The sequence below is a fragment of the Sciurus vulgaris genome, assembly GCF_902686455.1.
Source record: "Sciurus vulgaris genome assembly, chromosome: 2".
NCBI classification, from domain to species: Eukaryota; Metazoa; Chordata; class Mammalia; order Rodentia; family Sciuridae; genus Sciurus; species Sciurus vulgaris.
Window position 1 is genome coordinate 97,348,261 of NC_136462.1, and position 20,521 is coordinate 97,368,781.

General features: G+C 36.0%; 1 protein-coding gene across 19 annotated transcripts in view; it reads right to left on the minus strand.

The window, feature by feature from the left end:
• The window catches only part of CEP152 (centrosomal protein 152), a 90,483-nt gene that overhangs the window by 35,440 nt on the left and 34,522 nt on the right, over positions 1 to 20,521 (minus strand). For all 19 annotated transcript variants that reach the window (XM_079130224.1, XM_079130222.1, XM_079130221.1 and 16 more), the window contains 5 exons: positions 8,346 to 8,547; positions 2,373 to 2,501; positions 1,661 to 1,770; positions 767 to 895; positions 496 to 631 (listed from right to left, as the gene is read on the minus strand). In XM_079130224.1, coding sequence (XP_078986350.1) covers positions 496 to 631; positions 767 to 895; positions 1,661 to 1,770; positions 2,373 to 2,501; positions 8,346 to 8,547 — 706 coding nt within the window. The remainder of the gene's footprint in view (positions 1 to 495; positions 632 to 766; positions 896 to 1,660; positions 1,771 to 2,372; positions 2,502 to 8,345; positions 8,548 to 20,521) is intronic.

The window sequence follows — 20,521 nt, forward strand, 5'->3', positions numbered from 1 at the left end:
GGTCATGCTAACACGCTGAACTTCCTCACCCTTCCTTATCACAAGACCACGTTCAAACTCCTGCCTGTCTTTCTTCCCAGAAGAATAAAACGAGGATTAGCTACTATGAGAGAAAGGAGCCTGAGAAAAAGTAAGGAATGAACACACTGCACAACTCACAGGACCAGACAAAGCTAGGCAGTCAACACAAAATGAAACTGAGGAGCCATGGACTTTCAGCCTTAAAGTGAGTGTGGTCCACGCTTCTTTGCCTTCCAGAATAAATCTGCAAGGAAATATTTCCTCCTCTGTATATGCCATTTTCTACATAGATTTTAACAGTGATTTCAATATTTACTTTATTTCCTGAGCTATATTAGTGTGATGTAGCCAAAAGTGAAGAGACTTCTAGGGACACCATCCCATTCACGTCCCCCGACCCAGAGTATTAGATTCAATGACAAACTGAGGCCTGAGAAGCCAGATGATGAAGAATCATCATGAACTCTACCATACCTTCTGTTCCTGAGCTTTCTGCTCCTTTTCAATGGTCTTCCTGAGAGTCAATTCTAGATTATCCTTCTCTCTGCACACTTCTAGGTAACATTCCTGCACAGCAGTTATCTCCTTACTCAACTTCTCTAGGTCAGACCTTGGAGACACAAAACCAGCAACTAAATGACCTCAGAAAAATTAAAGGCCGCATAGCAAACAATATCCCTTCAAATTATGGACTAGGAGATTGGTTGTCTCTATAGTTGCAAAGCAGTTAAAGTCTTATTCTCACCTGAGCTGCGACTGAGTCCCTTCATAAATCTCAAAGAGCTGCTGCTTCTCCAAAGCATGCTTTGCTAATAGACTCTCACGTATTTGGGCTTTCATGGCCTCATGGTGCTGGTGGTAGGTCCTTTCGCACCTAGCAAAAGAGAAGGAGATCTAAGGCAATGCTTGGCATTACTAGAAACACTAGAATGAATTGGTGTCCTTCCTTTCTCCCCACCCCTTCCCTATAATGCCAATTGTAACGAAGGTCAGATTGCTTTTCTTCAACTAAAAACAGCAATAACTAATTTATAACCAATAATCTTATGAGAATCTTCAAAGTTTTCTTTTTTCGTGTTTCTACAGAAAAATTACAAACTTGGATATGAGAATGTCCCAGTCATTCAAACAGAGTAGTCTATATTGAGAACTTCTGTTTATAAAGAAACTAATTCAAATAATTGAAGGTGTGGTTCCAAAAGTTATACATATTAAACATAAATACTAGCAGTATTTAACTCACATGTAAGTTATGTCCCAAAAGTCTGTTTCCAAGTTTATGATTTGGTATTTGGAAGACATATTCCCTCCCACAGATTTCTTCTTTATAAAAAAGTTTCCCAGACTAGCTTGAAAAACAAGCAAACAACAAAAACCCCACTGAGCTATAATATTTCAGTGAAGAACAATCTTGATGATGCTACAGAATCAAGGTTTCTATGTTTGATGATGCTACAGAACCAAGGTTTCTATGTTTCTATGGAAAATGTGTTCCAAATTCTAATTTGAGAAGCCAGGCACTTATCTCTGCCAATTCAAGATCTCAACAGGGAAAATTCTTCTATGCATCTTTTTTTTGGGGGTGAGGGTTCTCTTGGAGGAAGGGGGACCCAGGATCTTGCATCTACATAGATTTTACCTATCCACAGTTTCCTGTTTATCACGGTCAAAATCCTGTACCATTTGTCTCATTTGATTACATAAGTCTTGATTTGTATTTCTTAGTTTTTCTTCAGCTTCTTTAAGTTCCTAGACACAAAAGAATGAAGTGTTTAGGGGAAACAAACATCATTTTCATCAATTCATTTACCTTCATCTTTTTAACATCCTCTGTGCTCAATTCTACCCTATAACATCTGAAATAATGTCATTTTCATAATTCTACAAAAGTCTCTTTATGCCTTGATAAGAGCATAGATTTATTTGATAAATAGCTTTCTGATAGGAATAAAAGTTAATATTTTGTGTTTGTTTTGAAATATATTAAATGAAAAATTTAACCAGAAGTACTGGCTAATTGATACTTAAAATGTCTTAGAATTCAATAATCTTCGGTAATTGCCTAAATAAGCAAGATTTTACTTTTTGGTCTAAGGTTGGCTGAGAAGGAAGAAACACCTATATCAGTCACTCCATTAGAGAGACAGGAAACAGGAATTACACAAAACTTCCAAAGAAACCATGACCCAAAACCACTAGTACAGGGAAACAACTGGATTCCATAATTGCCTGCTGCTATACTTGAGTACTAACTCATATTGCCTCTGTAGCTTTTAAAAAGTCTATTTATATCCTTCATATTTAATAAGGTCATAAAAATTCTCATTAAAATATAGGACTTTTTTAATCACCTGATTTTGTTGTTGTAAAACTTGAATTTCATTTTTAAGATGCAGTACATCATCTCTGACAAGCACATCAGAAGAAGAGGAGTCAGGCAATAATTGATCGGTTGGCTTTTCTGAAGTATCTGCTTTGGTCTAAATGTTAAAAAGAAGTCAAAAGTTTTTTGTTTTGAAATAATTTCATACTAATGAAAAAAAAAAAAAAAACGCAAGACAGCATGTATAATTTCACTCATCTTCCCTAAATATAATACCGTTATCAAATCCAGGAAATTAACACAGACACAATATTATCAACCAACCTATAGATATCATGTAAATGTCTCCAGTTTTCCTCTGATGTCCTTTTTCTTGGTCCAAAATCAAATTGATGATTCCACACTGCATTAAGTTGTTATGTCTCATTAATCTCCTCTAATCAATAAAAGTTCTTCGGTCTTTGTCTTTCACATCCATGATATTTTTTCTAGGAGAACTAACCAATTACTTTTTAGGGTATCCTTCAATTTGAGTTTGTCTGTTATTTCTTTATTAGATTCTGGTTACACATCTTTGGCATGAATGACAAGAAATGATATATGCGTGTTGTAGGAGACACATGATATCAATATGCCTGTTGAAGGCAATGTCTCCCAGGCATCTCCATTGTAAATCTACTCCCTTTTGGCTTGTAAAATAATAAATATCTTGTGAAAAGATACTTTGAGACTAGGCAAATATCCTATTTTTCATCATACTCTTCAAGAGTAGCATTTATTCTATTTTTGTAAGTATTTTTAAGAGTATTAAAACTCATATGTTTTGTTTAATAGGTACAATTTTAAAGCTTTATGATAGAATTTGACAAATCGCTTTTTAGAAAGACCACATAAATGATACCATTGGGTGATACGAGTCCATCCAACATTCTTTGTCTCCATTGCTAATGATTATCTTTAAATACTTATTGTCTAATGGGAAAAGGGCATTTGACATTTGCTCTTCTTTTATTTCTTGAGTTGCCACAGAGTAGAATCTCATATATATATTTCATTTTTTTCCATCGTTCCACATCTGTCTAAGTAACTGCATATTTTTCCTCTTACTATCTGAATGTTTTCCATATCTGTTTTTTTGAGCTCTTTATTGAGGGGGAGTCACAATGATTTCTTAAATTCATCTACTTTGACTTGTTGGCATATCATGTACCTGGCTGTGAGCTCTTTTCTCTAGTGTTTAACAAATATCTATACCAACTTTTGTTCTACTCCTGGCAGGGAAGCAGGTATACCATGTCCATGAAGACTTTGGACCAGTCTTCCAATTCAGTATAAAGTGTAAGTATTCATTCCTTCAGAGTCAATCAGTTCAAGTATTTTTCCTTTTCACCTGCCACCTTTTCCAGGAGACGTTTCTACTACTCCAGTCAGAATAAGAGTTAAGAATATCTACTCCCCTGGCTTCTCTCCAAATGTAGGTGGTAAGGTGGGCATGAGACTTTTAAAGATTTTATTTACTTCCTGGAATGGGCTTCAGTTTTTAAAAGACTTGGCTTCTACTTTTAAAAGTTTGATACTCATTTGTGCTTCTACCAGACTAGTGAGTTTTTATTACTAGGAATAAAAGTCTCATCATACTGATACACTGAAAAATGTTTTTCATGGCTAGATTTTACACCTGGTTTTGATGAATCATCACACTGCAAGCACACAGGGACTAGATACTTGGACTTGTCAGCATAGTATCTTTAAAAAGATCTTTAAAATTAAAAGATCACTTTAATGTCACAATAAAATTTCTTCTCAAAAGTGGAATATTAAACACACTATCTTCAAGAAAACAAATTTAATACACCAACTGTATGTCTAGAAACCTTCTGAGTTGGCTACTGAACACTGCCTATCTAGTACTTTTGGAATCAGATTTTGGCTTCAACCACAAACTTCAGGTATAGTAAAGCTGTTCATTGAGAATGAGACACAAAAAGTTCTGTGTTCACAAAATATTCAGTGTAGATATGGTTGCTAGTAAGCCAATCTGGTTTCCCTCAGGCCTTTACCACATTCTAAACACAATCTATCTTACTGGCCCTGTTGGTCAACTGGAGTGAATGAAATAATATTTAATCTACTCCCCATTACTGTCCAGGGCAGTATCCCAATTTTCACCACATTTACTACCATGGAAATGTCATTGCTATGGTTTGGATGTGAGGTGTCCCCCAAAAGTTCATGTGTGAGACAATGTAGGAGAAATGATTGGGTTGTAAGAGTCTTCACCCAATCAGTGATTTAATCCCTAATGGGATTAACTGAATGGTAACTGGAGGCAGGTAGGGTGTGGCTCCAGGAAGTGTCTCACTGGGGGCATGGCTATTCAATATAGATTTTGTATCTGGCCAGTGGAGTCTCTCTCTCTCTCTGCTTCCTAATCACCATGTGAGCTTCTTCTCTTTGCCACCCTCTTCTGCCATGATGTTCTGCCTCACCTTAAGCCCCAAGGAATGGAGTTGGCCTTCTATGGACTAACACCTCTGAAACTGTAAGCCCTCTAACAAACTTTTCCTGTCCTACAATTGTTCTTTTGAGTCCTTTTAGTCACAGTGGCAGAAAAGCTGACTAAAACAGTCAGAAAGCAGTATTTTTGGATTTTGTAGAGAAACAATTTCACTATTAACGATAAGGTTCCTGAGCAAGAATTCAGTTTTAAATAAACCACTGCTATGAGGTCATATGACACGAAAACAAAAAATATGACCCTCTGTAATAATTTTGAATTGTTCTACATAAGATGAATATAAATGTACATAAAATATACTATAAAGTGTGTATAAAGCAATAAATATATCCATATTGTTCAAGTGTTCATAAAAGAAACATGCCAAATAATCTGTAAATAGTTTTTCTGGCTCTCTTGATACTTAGAATGTATACTTAGAAACACTCAGGGGAGGATTTTGATGGCCCAATTCTCTTCAGAAAGATATCCAGGAAACTTTAAACTGACATGTTCTTTCACTTAATAGATTTTCTTTCATAACGTACAAAAGTTTAATATTCATGTCCTTGGGATTTGATGACAGTTATGATCATTCTTTATAAAAACAGACATTGATACATCTAAACTTCTTTGGTCTCATTAAAGATTTCAGAATGGTGCAGCCTAACGCAGACTTCTGTTTACATCTTTACTTTCTAGTTAGACCAGCTTATTTGCTACACCCTTACATATACTTCTGCTCAAGGCTAAAACGTCCTTTTCTGCCTTCTCTCCTGGATTTGTCTTTCAGGACAAAGACCAAATGTCCTCTCCATAAAGATTTCACTAACACCACCTTATCATCCTCTCCTCACCTCTAAGCCTAATTAGTTCCTTCTCATAGATTTTGTTCAAATTAGCATTCTCATTACACATAGGGAGAGATGCCCATTCCCTTACTGATCTGTACTACTAAACATGATAGCTCACTTATAATTTACGTAAAGTTTGGCTAATAACCGAAATGTGCTGCAAGTATAGAATATGTGCCAGATTTCAAGGACTTAGCACATACGGAAAAAATCTAATCCATTTCATTAATAATTTTACATTGATTATAAGTTGATAATATTTTGCATGTATAGATGGTCCCCAACTCACAATGGTTTGACTTAAAATTTTTCAGCTTTATGATGATGTGAAAGCAAAATGCATTCAGTAGAAAGCATACTTTGAATTTGGTCTTTTTGCAGGTCAGCAATATTGCAGTACAATACTCTAGTGATGCTGGGCAGCAGCTCTTCCCAGTCAGTCATGTGATCTCAAGGATAAACCACCAAACCTGCTCTCTAGAGTGTACTCTACATGAGCTATCTAATACTTTATTATAAAACAGGCCTTGCGTTAGATGATTTTTCCCAACTGTAGGTTAATGTACATGTTCTGAGCACATTTAAGATGGGCTGGGTGAGGCTATGATTTGGTAGGTTAGGTGTTATTAAATGTATTTTCAACTTTGCTATTTTTAAGCTATGATGGGCTACAACCCCATCATAAGTCCAGGAACACTGGTATTGGATTAAATAAAATACATTATTAAAATTATTTTTACTTATTGCTTTAATGCGAATACTAGAAAATTCTAAGTTAATATGTGGTTACATTATATTTCTATTGGTTAGCACTGTTCCAGATTCTCAGTTCCTTCACGGAATGGCCATTGTTTCTTTCATTGTTGAATCCCACAAGACCTTTCATGGGATCACTTTTCAAAAAGAATAAATAACTGAATGATCTGTTCTTCCTCCATATACCTCCCAACATCTCCCAATCATGCTTTCTAACCTTTTAGATTCACTCAAAGTTCTATCATAAAAGATGTAGGAAATATGAAGCAGCAAAATTTGAAGGTGTTCATGGATTAGTCGGATGATTATGAACTTGACTGAAAACCCATCTGTTGGTTAAGTGAGTACTTCACCCATTTAGGAAGTGGATCAACATTGTGTACTAACAATTATTAAATGTACAAATATGCAGAGAATTACCAAGATTCCCAAGAAATCACCATATGGTAAATTGAAGCATAACAAACATAAGCAGGAAGGGTTGATATAACACTTCAAGGAAAATCAGAGTTTCAACATAGACTACTGAGACATCACTATGGCAAAAGAGTAGCCCGACAAAAAAGGACATTAAAAGATGTGATAGCTCCTTTTGATCTACTGATCAAACAGACTGTAGAGGCAAAGGGAAAGACTAATATAACAACACAAGGCACAGCCACCACCAACAGCTATACATGACCTATACCAGTCTAGCAAATGCCTTTAATAACTTCAGTATGGAACAAAAAAAAAGCACCAAAATACCTGAGCTGAAATTCAGACTCAAAGGCAGGTGTCCAGTCTCCTAAATTTTAGGCTATGCTCACCTAAATGCTTAAACTCCTAACATAGACCATAAGCTTTCATTCCCAATCTTCTAAAGAATCATATGGCAACAATTAAACAGACTGATTTAAAGATGTTCAATGTGCTGGGGAAGGAAGGTAGTTCTTTCTCCTTTGTTGTTAATATTAAAATCAATGTTGAAGTGATCAAATAAAATGTGCTCATAAGAGGGAACCAGTCGGGCAAGATTTTGACAGTAAAAACACAATTATTTTTCCAGAAAATAAAGAGCCACAATTAAAACTGCATAATAATTAACACTGTAGAAGATCTTACATAATTTGATTTAACTGCACTTTTTTTAAGTGATCTCTACTCCTAAAGAGTTATTTCTGTCCAAGGAGGAAAAGGAGTATACTACTTAACCTTCCTTTTCCCCTTGCCCTTTCTTAATTATTAGGGCCTTCATGTACCACTTTCTCGTGGGAGTAGAGGTGGTGAGGATTCGTGAAGGGAGGAAAGGTGGGCTGATGACAGCAGGACCCTAAGGAAACAGCCTTGGTCGCTAATCAGTCTTTAGTTTCAATTTGTCAAAGACTGACTCTGTGACCTTAGAAGGCTCACCGACGCCCCCAGTTCCATTTTCCTCATCTATAAAGTGAGGGTATTGCCTGAAGAATACAGAAGTGGATTTCAAGGACTCACAGAATCTGCCTCTCTGCTTTTCCCATCTGCACCGCCACCACTATATGGTTGATTTCCTGGACTTTTGTTAGAAGAATGTGTCAGGGAAATTTGACACTCAAAATTCCAAAGGATTTCATTGTACAGAATTTTTAAAAATCATATTTTAAAGCACTGTTAATATAATTTAACCTTGAAGAAATGCAGGACCCTGTTACATAGAATGCTTAAGTTTGTGGTAAAGGAATTTTACCTAATTGGCAAATCATCTACTAGGTGACAAGAGTAAGCAGAAAATATATTCCTTTAAGTGGAATATATTTCTTTAACTTTCCTTCTAAACTCAAATGACCCTTGACAGCCAAAGGCTTCCTTTCAACATAACAAGCATGAAAGATTTCTTCATTACATCTTTTCAAAACAGCTTCTAGGCTCTACAAACCTCGACCCCAATGCTGTCATCCTTCTTCACTTCCTGGAGATCTTCAATTTTCTTGTGACAGTCCTTGAGGTCCTTTTGTAACTGAGCCACCAGATGACGCTTCACTGAGTTGCTCCCAAGCAGACGTTGCACTTCTGCTTTCAACTCCAGGATGATCTCATCTTTAGAGAGCTCTTCATTCGGGTCTTCCTGTGGCACTAAGCTAATGCAGAAATTGTGGGTTTTAGAATTAAACTGGAGAACAAACCAAGCACGATTCCTCCTGCAAAGCACTAACCACAGCCCTGACCATGTTGTGTCACCTATACGATTATACGCTAGTATTTCAAACAATTTTAAACTCTGTTATACACAGCAATGTCACCTTTGCTGTGTCCCCATGTGCAGAATAAGTTCATTCATGGGATAAGCATTACCAAGTGTAGTTCTGCTGCTTCACTGTAAGGAGTCTGGACATAAGAACTGTGAATGTCTTCCATTTGTGTTTCTGATGAACAGCATGTTCCAGAAGAAATAACATGGACATTAGGAGGAAAAGGACATATATACTAGTCACCCTAATCAATAATTTATGTTATAATTTCTGTCATCTCTTTCAACTTCCTGAAACACAGACTGGGTGGATGACTGTGCACCTGAAGGAGCACAGAAATAAAAACCATGCTAATTTCAACCAGCTTTTAGTTTCAATAAATTTAAAGGCTGGGATGAGATTTTCTGTTCCTTGCCATGATGGATTGACTTAAGACCAGATCTATCTTTCTCCTTAAGACACAGAAAATCAATCAAATAGATGAAGCAATGTTTTTTAATCGTTAAACAGGCAGTACAGGAGAGTGATTTCTGAGGATAGGAAAACAAACACAGTCAGGCCCATGACTGCCCAGCTTTTTTGCCTGTCGTCTCCAGGGCATAGTAATGGAGGAAAACCCAAAGGAAGCCCCGTAATTTCATTAAGTTGCAGAAAAAGAGATCAGAGTTTTGGGAAGCAGAAGTGGCTAAAATTTGAGGAGAGACAATATTTGGGGAGGGAAGGAGTTTGCATAATGCACAAAATATATCTATATTTTTAAATTTTTAAATATAAAAAGTATATATATGGAAAAACAGGAGATGCACAGAAAAAGAGCTTGTGTGTATGAATGTGTGTAGCCAGGGGAAGAACCACAGCAAAAGAATAGGGGCAGGAATATGCTGTATTTCAATGAACCACAGTGGGAATTTGTCATATTTCACAAGGCATCAAAGGCTGCCTTAGCAGAAGGTCAAAATTAGCCCCAGATTAAAGTGTGCTCTAAACATGATCTAACAAAGCCTTGAAAGGATGAAATGAATTCCAAGTAACTTAAGTGTGTCACAAAAAGTCCAACAGTATTTTTAAAAGTACAATAAAATCCAGCATCTGAAACATAAAACTCAAAATGTCTAGCATCCAATCAAAATTCACCAGGCATGCAAAGAAGCAGGAAAGAAAATATGAACTATAACCAGGAGAAAAATCAGTCAACAGAAACTGATCAGTAATGACACATACAACAGAATTAATTAAATGTATTCCATATGTCCCAGAAAGATAAGGAAAAATACAAGAATTGTGAGCACTACAGAGGATATTAAAACAAATTAGACTTATAAGACAACAGTTACAACACCTGAAATGAGAAATATACTGGATGAGATTAAGAGTATATTTTACACTAAAGAAGAAATGATTAATGAACATAAAGTCATAGCAACAGCAAGGTAAGTTGTGAATACAAAGAATGAACCTTAAATATCTTTCTTGTTAAATATAAAAAGTGCCATTTGGTTTCAATAGAACATTTTTTGTCATTTAAAATTATGTATGATTTTATATTGTATGAAAATAGAAAGCATGTTTTCTCTTAATTTAATTTATATTCAACTTCCATGTGTACATATTAAATGACATTAGAATAAAATAAATTTACACCCAAAAAAAAAAAAAAAAAAAAACAAAAACAAAATCAGTAGGTATTCTCTGTGAAGTACATGCAGAAAAACTACTGAAGAAGTTTTCTGTAGTTTAAAAAGAAAACCAAAGATATGGCAATAAAACTCTACAAAATTCAAAACAGAAAGACTAAAACAGAAATCTATACAGTATATTAAGTCTGTTAACATGTACAATTAAAGTCCTGAAAGAGGAGAGGGAAGACAGAATATCTGAAACAATAATGGCCAAAATTCTCATACTTTGATAAAAACTAAAACTCCATAAAACCTACAAGCTCAATGAATCTCAAGCAGAAGAAACATGAAGAAAACCACCATATGTCACATTAAGATCAAATTGCTAAAAATTAGTGATATAAAGAGTGCATGAAGGAGATCCAAGATGGCGGACTAGAGGGAGGCTGCATTCCTTGTCGCTCCCTAAGGATGGAAACAGATATCCTCCGCAGAGGATATCTGTTTCTCGGTGAGGCAGTTTTTGCTGCTTATGGATCCCCTGGTGTTTACCCCATTTGTCTGCTGTGATGACGCTAGCATATTGACGCCTTTTTTGAGAGCAGATTGCTCACTGTCAGGCGTCTATCATCCGCCATTCGCCTGCCTCTCACCTGTCCATCGCTGCCTTACTCCTATTCATCACCCAACGCTGAACCTCCCGATCGTCCAACAGCTGCCAGCAAACTGACCGCAGACCGCCAGTGGAGCACCAGCTGCCTGCTGTCGCCTGGAAGTTCACTGTCACAGTACCTGCAGGTTTGATTACACGTGGCTGCTGCCATTTTGAGACAACAGCCAGGCCCCGTAGGACCCCTGACCGGACTGACTGAGCCCCGTCTCCAGGATCCCTCAGCCCGACCAATCACTCCCCGCCTCTGGGGCCCTCACATCAACTGACTGCTCCCTGCTGCCAGGACCCCCAGACCAACTGACTGCGCCCTACACTGGGAACCCAGACCAACTGATTGCACCCGGCCTCCAGGATCCCACAACCACACCAACACACCTGACCTCCAAGACCCCTGCCGGACCAACCGCATCCCATCTCCAGGACCTCCAGCTGACCACGTCCACCCCTGAGCTGCAGCTCCCCATTTGCCAATACAGTTCGAAGCCAGAGCGGCCATCTTGGATAATCCTGGAAGCCTTAGCTCAGATCTTCGGGTGGGGCAAATCCCATCCTGAGATGCCTGCTGGAGGCTTAAAGTTCATTGTCAGGTACCTCTCATGCATCAGGCTACTGAACACTGGGAGATTTCATTAGTATGTGACTGTTATACAGTAGATTTTCCTTTTTCTCCTTTTTAAAAAAAATTTAAGTTTTTATTTCTTTACTTTTCTTTCTTTTCATTTGTTTACCTGTTCCCTCAGAGTCTCTTTCTCCCTTTTTTGCATGCTAACATCTGATTTCTTTTGATTACACTCTCACACTTTCTATTTTCTAGAACTTCTATATATTCTTTTCTTATCCCACTAACAGCCATATTCTACATCCCTCTGCATCCTCTTTGTCCTCCATTAGAAACTGCAGACCTTATTGCAAACCTGTTTCTTTTACCGAAGATAACATTTGAACTCATTTTGGTTATTATGACAATTTTGTTATTGTCCCCATAGGGGCTATTTGGTCTAGGATTGCATAGTGTCTGATTTGGCACTGCTAATATTGATCTCCCCCTTAAAGAAAGGGTTTTGGAAACCTATAGGGCCACTATAAGCCTATAGGGGAAAATCTGCAATACCCCAGATGTGCACTGCTAGAGGGGAAGATACATGAACAACATGAAAAAACAAGGGAAGAAAATGATCCAAACAAATCTAGATTCTATATTAATAGAATCCAATGACAGTATGTTAGAAGAAATGTCACAAAAGGACTTCAGATTATACATGATTAAGATGATTCGCGAAGCAAAGGATGAGATAAGAGAGCAAATGCAGGCAATGAATGATAATACCAACAAGCTGAAAGAGCACCTGCAGGAAGCAAAAGATCATTTCAAAAAAGAGATAGAGATTCTCAAAAAAAACCAAACGGAAATCCTTGAAATGAAGGAGACAATAAACCAAATAAAAAACTCAATGGAAAGCATCACCAACAGACTAGACCACTTGGAAGACAGAACCTCAGACAATGAAGACAAAATATTTAATCTTGAATATAAAGTTGCCCAAACAGAGAAGATGGTAAGAAATCATGAACAGAATCTCCAAGAACTATGGGACATCATGAAAAGACCAAATTTAAGAATTATTGGGATTGAGGAAGGCACAGAGATACAAACCAAAGGATGAACAACCTATTCAATGAAATAATATCAGAAAATTTCCCAAACCTGAACAATGAAATGGAAAATCAAATACAAGAGGCTTACAGAACACCAAATGCACAGAATCACAACAGATCCACACCAAGGCACATTATAATGAAAATGCCTAACATTCAAAATAAAGATAGGATTTTGAAGGCCGCGAGAGAAAAGCATCAGATTACATAGAGGGGGAGACCAATACAGATAGCAGCCGACTTCTCAACTCAGACTCTAAAAGCTAGAAGGGCCTGGAACAATATATTTCGGGCTCTGAAAGAACATGGTTGCCAACCAAGAATCCCCTACCCAGCAAAACTAACCTTCAGATTTGAAGATGAAATCAAATCCTTCCATGATAAACAAAAGTTAAAAGAATTTACAAATAGAAAGCCTATACTACAGAATGTTCTCAACAAAATATTCCATGAGGAGGAAATAAAAAACAACAATGGAGGTCAGCAAAGGGAGGAACTACCTTAGAGAAAAACCACTCAAAGGAGAAACCAAGCCAAATTAAAAACCAAAAGTAAGCCAAATGACTGGGAATACAAATCATTTCTCAATAATAACCCTGAACGTTAATGGCCTAAACTCATCAATCAAAAGACATAGACTGGCAGAATGGATTAAAAAGAAAGACCCAACAATATGCTGCCTGCAAGAGACTCATCTCATAGAAAAAGACATCCACAGACTACAGGTGAAAGGATGGGAAAAAACCTACCACGCACATGGTCTCAGTAAAAAAGCAGGGGTTTCCATCCTTATATCAGATAAAGTGGACTTCAAGCCAAAGTTAGTCAGAAGGGATAAAGAAGGACATTTCATACTGCTTAAGGGAACCATAAATCAGGAGGACATAACGATAGTAAATATTTATGCCCCAAACAATCGTGCATCCCTGTACATCAAACAAATCCTTCTCAATTTCAAGAATCGCATAGACGATAACACAATAATTCTGGGAGACTTTAACGCACCACTGTCACCACTAGATAGATCTTCCAAACAAAATCCAACCAAAGAAACCACAGACCTCAATAACACAATCAATAACCTAGATTTAATAGACATATATAGAATATTCCATCCATCAACGAGCGGATTCACTTTCTTCTCAGCAGCACATGGAACCTTCTCGAAAATAGACCATGTGTTATGCCTCAAAGCAGCCCTTAGGAAATGCAAAAAAATAGAGATACTGCCTTGTGTTCTATCAGATCATAATGGACTGAGAGTAGAAATCAATGACAAAATAAAAAAAGGAAATTACTCCAACACTTGGAGACTAAATAATATGCTATTGAATGAATCACGGATAACAAAAAACATCAGGGAGGAGATTAAAAAATTCTTAGAGGTCAATGAGAATGATGATACAACATATCAAAATCTCTGGGACACTATGAAAGCGGTACTAAGAGGAAAATTCATTGCATGGAGCGCATTCCAGAAAAGAATGAAAAGTCAACAATTAAATGACCTAACATTACAGCTCAAAGCCCTAGAAAAAGAAGAACAGAATAACAGCAAAAGTAGTAGAAGACAGGAAATAATTAAAATCAGAGCTGAAATCAATGAAATTGAAACAAAAGAAACTATTCAAAAAATTGACAAAACAAAAAGTTGGTTCTTTGAGAAAGTAAACAAAATAGACAAACCCTTAGCCACACTAACAAAGAGAAGGAGAGAGAAGACTCAAATTACTAAAATACATGATGCAAAAGGAAATATCACCACAGACACCACTGAGATACAGAACATAATGAGAAGCTACTTTGAAAATCTGTATTCCAACAAAATAGAAACTACCAAAGATATTGACAAATTTCTAGAGACATATGCTCCTCCCAAACTGAACCAGGAGGACACACATGATTTAAACAGATCAATATCAAGCAATGAAATAGAAGAAGCCATTAAAAATCTACCATCCAAGAAAAGCCCAGGACCAGACGGATTCTCAGCTGAGTTCTACAAGACCTTCAAAGAAGAACTCATTCCAATACTTCTCAAAGTATTCCAGGAAATAGAAAAGGAGGGTACCCTACCGAACTCATTCTATGAAGCTAATGTCACCCTCACACCCAAACCAGGAAAAGACACATCAAGGAAAGAAAATTTTAGACCAATATCCTTGATCATTAACAAAATATTGGCAAACCGTATCCAAAAACATATTAAGAAAATTGTGCACCACGATCAAGTGGGGTTCATTCCTGGAATGCAAGAATGGTTCAACATTCGTAAATCAATAAATGTAATCCATCATGTCAACAGACTTAAGGATAAGAATCATATGATTATTTCAATTGACACAGAAAAAGCGTTTGACAAAATACAACACCCCTTCATGCTCAAAACACTAGAAAAAATAGGGATAGTAGGAACATACCTGAACATTGTAAAGGCTATTTATGCTAAGCCCATGGCCAACATCATTCTTAATGGAGAAAAACTGAAACCATTCCCTTTAGAAACGGGAACAAGACAGGGATGTCCTCTTTCACCACTTCTATTCAACATTGTCCTCGAAACTCTAGCCAGAACAATTAGGCAGACTAAAGAAATTAAAGGGATACCAATAGGAAAAGAGGAACTTAAGCTGTCACTATTTGCGGATGACATGATTCTATATTTAGAGGATCCAAAAACCTCCTCCAGAAAACTTCTAGACCTCATCAATGAATTCAGCAAAATAGCAGGCTATAAAATCAACACACATAAATCTACAGCATTTTTATATGCAAGCGACGAAACAGCTGAAAGGGAAATGAGGAAAAACAACTCCATTTGCAATAGCCTCAAAAAAAAATAAAATACTTGGGCATCAATCTAACCAAAGAGGTAAAAGATCTCTACAATGAAAACTACAAAACACTGAAGAAAGAAATTAAGGAAGACCTTAGAAGATGGAAAGATCTCCCATGTTCTTGGATAGGCATAATTAATATTGTCAAAATGGCCATACTACCAAAAGTGCTATACAGATTCAATGCAATTCCAATTAAAATCCCAATAATGTACCTCACAGAAATAGAGCAAGCAATCATGAAATTCATCTGGAAGAAGAAGAAACCCAGAATAGCTAAAGCAATCCTTAGCAGGAAGAATGAAACAGGGGGTATTACAATACCAGAATTTCAACTATACTACAAAGCAATAGTAACAAAAACAGCATGGTATTGGCACCAAAATAGACAGGTAGATCAATGGTACAGAATAGAGGACATGGACACAAACCCAAATAAATACAATTTTCTAATACTAGACAAAGGGGCCAAAAATATGCAATGGAGAAAAGATAGCCTCTTCAACAAATGGTGCTGGGAAAACTGGAAATCCATATGCAACAGAATGAAACTAAACCCCTATCTCTCACCCTGCACAAAACTCAACTCACAATGGATCAAGGACCTTGAAATCAGACCAGAGACCCTGCAGATTATAGAAGAAAAAGTAGGTCCACATCTTCACCTTGTTGGCTTAGGATCAGACTTCCTTAACAGGACTCCCATAGCACAAGAAATAAAAGCAAGAATCAATAACTGGGATAGATTCAAACTAGATAGCTTTCTCTCAGCAAAGGAAACTATCAGCAATGTGAAGAGAGAGCCTACAGAGTGGGAGAAAATCTTTGCCACTCATACTTCAGATAGAGCACTAATTTCCAGAATATATAAGGAACTCAAAAAACTCTACACCAAGAATGCAAATAATCCAATCAACAAATGGGCTAAGGAAATGAATAAACACTTCACAGAAGAAGATCTACAAGCAATCAACAAACATATGGAAAAATGTTCAATATCTCTAGTAATAAGAGAAATGCAAATCAAAACTACACTAAGATTCCATCTCACCCCAATTAGAATGGCGATTATCAAGAATACAAGCAACAACTGGTGTTGGAGAGGATGTGGGGAAAAGGTACACTCATACATTGCTAGTGGGACTGCAAATTAGTGCAGCCACTCTGGAAAGCAGTATGGGGATTCCTTAGAAAACTTGGAATGGACCTACCATTTGACCCAGCTATCCCACTCCTTGGCCTATACCCAAAAGACTTAAAATCAGCATACTACAGAGATACTGCCACATCAATGTTCATAGCGGCTCAATTCACAATAGCCAGACTATGGAACCAACCTAGACGCCCTTCAATTGATGAATGGATAAAGAAACTGTGGTATATATATACAATGGAATGTTACTCAGCTATAAAGAATAATAAAATTATGGCATTTGCAGGCAAATGGATGAAATTGGAGAATATCATGTTAAGTGAGATAAGCCAATCTCAAAAATCCAAAAGAGGAATGATCTCACTGATAAGTGGATCATGACACTTAATGGGGGGTGGGAAGGGGACAAGAATGGAGGAAGGAGGGACTGTATAGAGGGAAAAGAGAAGTGGGAGGGGTGGGGGGAAGGAAAAAAAATAACGGAATGAATCAAACATCATTACTCTATGTAAATATATGAATATGCAAATGGTATACTGTTACTCCATGTACAAACTGAAACAACATGTATCCCATTTGTTTACAATAAAAATAAATTAAAAACAAAAAAAGAATACATGAAGACTTATGAAGGGGAGAGAACTGGAGTGAACAATCCTGAACTCTGTATATAAACTTGCACAAGCCACAGTTTAAGCCCTGAATTATACTTGTACAGGACAGATCCTGAAACAAACATAGCAACAATTTGTAAAACAAGTGAAATTTGAACCACGAGTCTTATGATGACTGACTCCAGAGGAAAGCACACATAGGTCACATTCAAATCAATGTGGTAAAGGCTTGGAGAACTGAGATTTAAAACACCCACACAGGTTTCTATACAACATAAAATTCACAATGCCTAGAATACAATTTGAAATTACTTGGCAAACAACTAACCAGGATTGTGACCAATTCTTAAAAGACAATAAATTATCCAAATGCTAGAACTATCACAAAGGGAGTTTTAAAAGTTTAAAGCAGCTATTATACCTTATGCTTTGTGAAGTAAAAAAAAGCACAACTGAAATTAGTGAAAAATAGAAATTCTTAACAGAGAAATAAAAAACTTTTTTGGGCATGAAGTGAAAATTTTACCAAGAAAATAACAGTATCTGGAAGTTTAAAACAAAAACTAGAACCTCATTGGTTAGGCTCATTAGAAGAGCGATAATAGGAGAAATGAATGAACTTGTTAACAACCCAATAGCAATTATCCAAAATAAAAACAAAAAAAAGATATGGAAAAAGTGAACAAAGCCTTGAGTAACTGTGGGTAACCATCAAAGGTCTAATATGTGTTACTGGAGAACCAAAAGGAGAAGGAAAAGATGTTCTAAGAGATAGTGGTGGATATTTTTACAAGTCTGGTAAAGGACATAATAGATTCACATATTCAAGATGCTCAGTGAACCCCAAATTATAAACTAAAAGAAAAACAGACCTAACACATCATAATCAAAGTGCTAAACACCAAGAAAAAATTTTTTACAACATTGGGACTAAGTCTGTTACACATTAGAGACAGAAACCATGTCAAAAAGACAATGAAATTCTCTTCAGAAACTAATGATGCCAGTGAATCAACATTATCTTTCAAGTGCTCAGATAAATGAATATTTGATCCAGAATTATATAATTAGCAAATATAAGGAAAACAGAATCTGTCACTAGCAAACATGCTCTTAAAAACAAACAACATGCTAAAGGCAATTCTTCAAGATAAAGGGAAATTCATCTACCAAAGGGAAATCTCTACACTGAAAACATTACCAGCATTATAATAGCAGTTATTCAAAATGAAGACAAAAAAGAAATTGAAAAATTACAAAGCATTAACAACTCATAAACATTACTGAGAAAAATTAAGACCTAAACAGTATTTATAGGTGTTCAGAAATGGAAGACTCTATCCATAGGATGTCAATGTTCCCCAAACTGGTCTATAGATTGAACAAAAATATGATTAAAATTTCATGAGTTTTTGGTGGAAATTAACACTTGCTATAAAATTCTGAAATGCAATATATAGAAATCAACTGTACTGTGATACACTATTAACAAACCACCCAGAAATAAAACTAAGAAAACAATTCAACAAAAAGAATAGCACAGAGAATAAAATACCTAAGAATAAATTTAATAAAAGAAGTACAACTTGTACACTGAAAACTACAATACATAAATGAAAGAAATGAAAGATCCAAATAAATAAGAAAAACATTCCATATTCAATATTGACAATATTGTTGTCAATAAATAAAGAAGACAATATTGTTAAGATGGCAATGTGTGGATTCATTGACACAGTCATCAAAATCCTAGATAGTTTCTCTGCAAAAACTGACAAACTGATCCTAAAATTCATAGGGAATTCAAAATAGTCAAAACAATTTTGAAAAAGAAGAACTAAGAGGACTCACATTTCCCAGTTTCAAAATTTACTACAAAACTTACATCAAGACAGTATGGTACTAGCATAAAAAGACATAGATCAATGGAATAGAATTGGGAACCCAGAAATAAATCCTCACATTTACAATCAATTGACTTTCAACAAGGGTGCCAAAACAATTTAAAAGGAAATAGTCTTCTTAACAAATTGTATTGGGACTATTGGATATCCACACAAAAAAGAATCAAGTTGGATTCCTAGCTCATACCATATATAAAACTTAACTCCTAATGGATCCCAAACCTAATGCAAAAGATAAAACTTGTAGAAGAGAACATAGATACAATTCTTTAGGATCTTAGATTAGAGAAAGATTTCTTAAGCATGATACTAAAAGCACAAGCAACCAAAGAAAAGTACAGGTAAGATGGACTTCATAAAATTAAGGAGTTTTAGGACCAAAGGATGCTATCAAAAAGGTAAAAAAAAAAAAAAAAACCTCAGAAGAAAATATTTGCAAATCATATATCTGACAAGGGAACTGTATTCAGAATAGTCAAAGAATTCTTAAAACTAAACAATAAAAAGACAATCCAATTTTAAAATAGGCAAAAGATTTGAATAGACATTTCTCCAAATAAGATATATAAACAGGTAGTGGACATATAAAAGACATTCAACATTATTAGCCATGAAATCAAAACCAGAATGAGATACCATTTCATACCCACCAGGAGGAGCATATCATATTAAAAAAAAAAAAAAAAAAGAAAAGAAAGAAACACAAGTATTGGCGAGGACATGGTAAAATTAACTTTCATACACTGATGAAGGGAATATAAAATGATGAACACTTTGCAAAAACAGTTTGATGATGCCCCAAAATGCTAAACAAAGAATTAACAAGCAACTAAGAAATTCCACTCATATATACATTACAATATACACGAAAACATGTCCACATAAAATTTTGTACATAAATGTTCATAGCACCATAATAATTGCAAACAAATAGAAGAAACCTAAATAAATGTCCAACAGCAGATGAATGGATAAATGAAATGTGATCTATTCACATAATAAAATATTACCAGGCTACAAAACGGAATGAAGTACTGATACATGCCACCACATCAGTAAATCTTGAAAACATTAGGCTAAGTAAAAGAAGCCAATCACAGAAGACCGCATTATATGATTCTATGTGACATGTACAGAGTGCGCAAATACAGACAGAAAGCAGTAGTTGTCTGGAACTGTGAAGGCAAGAACAGGAAAAGAGGAATGACTAGCAATAGGTATGGGGGGGTTCTTCTGGGGATGTTGAAATGTTACAAAATTAGGTTGTGGCAGTGGTTACGCAGCTCTGTGAGTATACTAAAAACACTGAATCATACACTTTAAATGGATAACTTATGGCAAATAAAAATACCTCAAGAAAGCTACAAAAAAAAAAAAAAAAAGAATACTGATATATGGGTTCTCTTA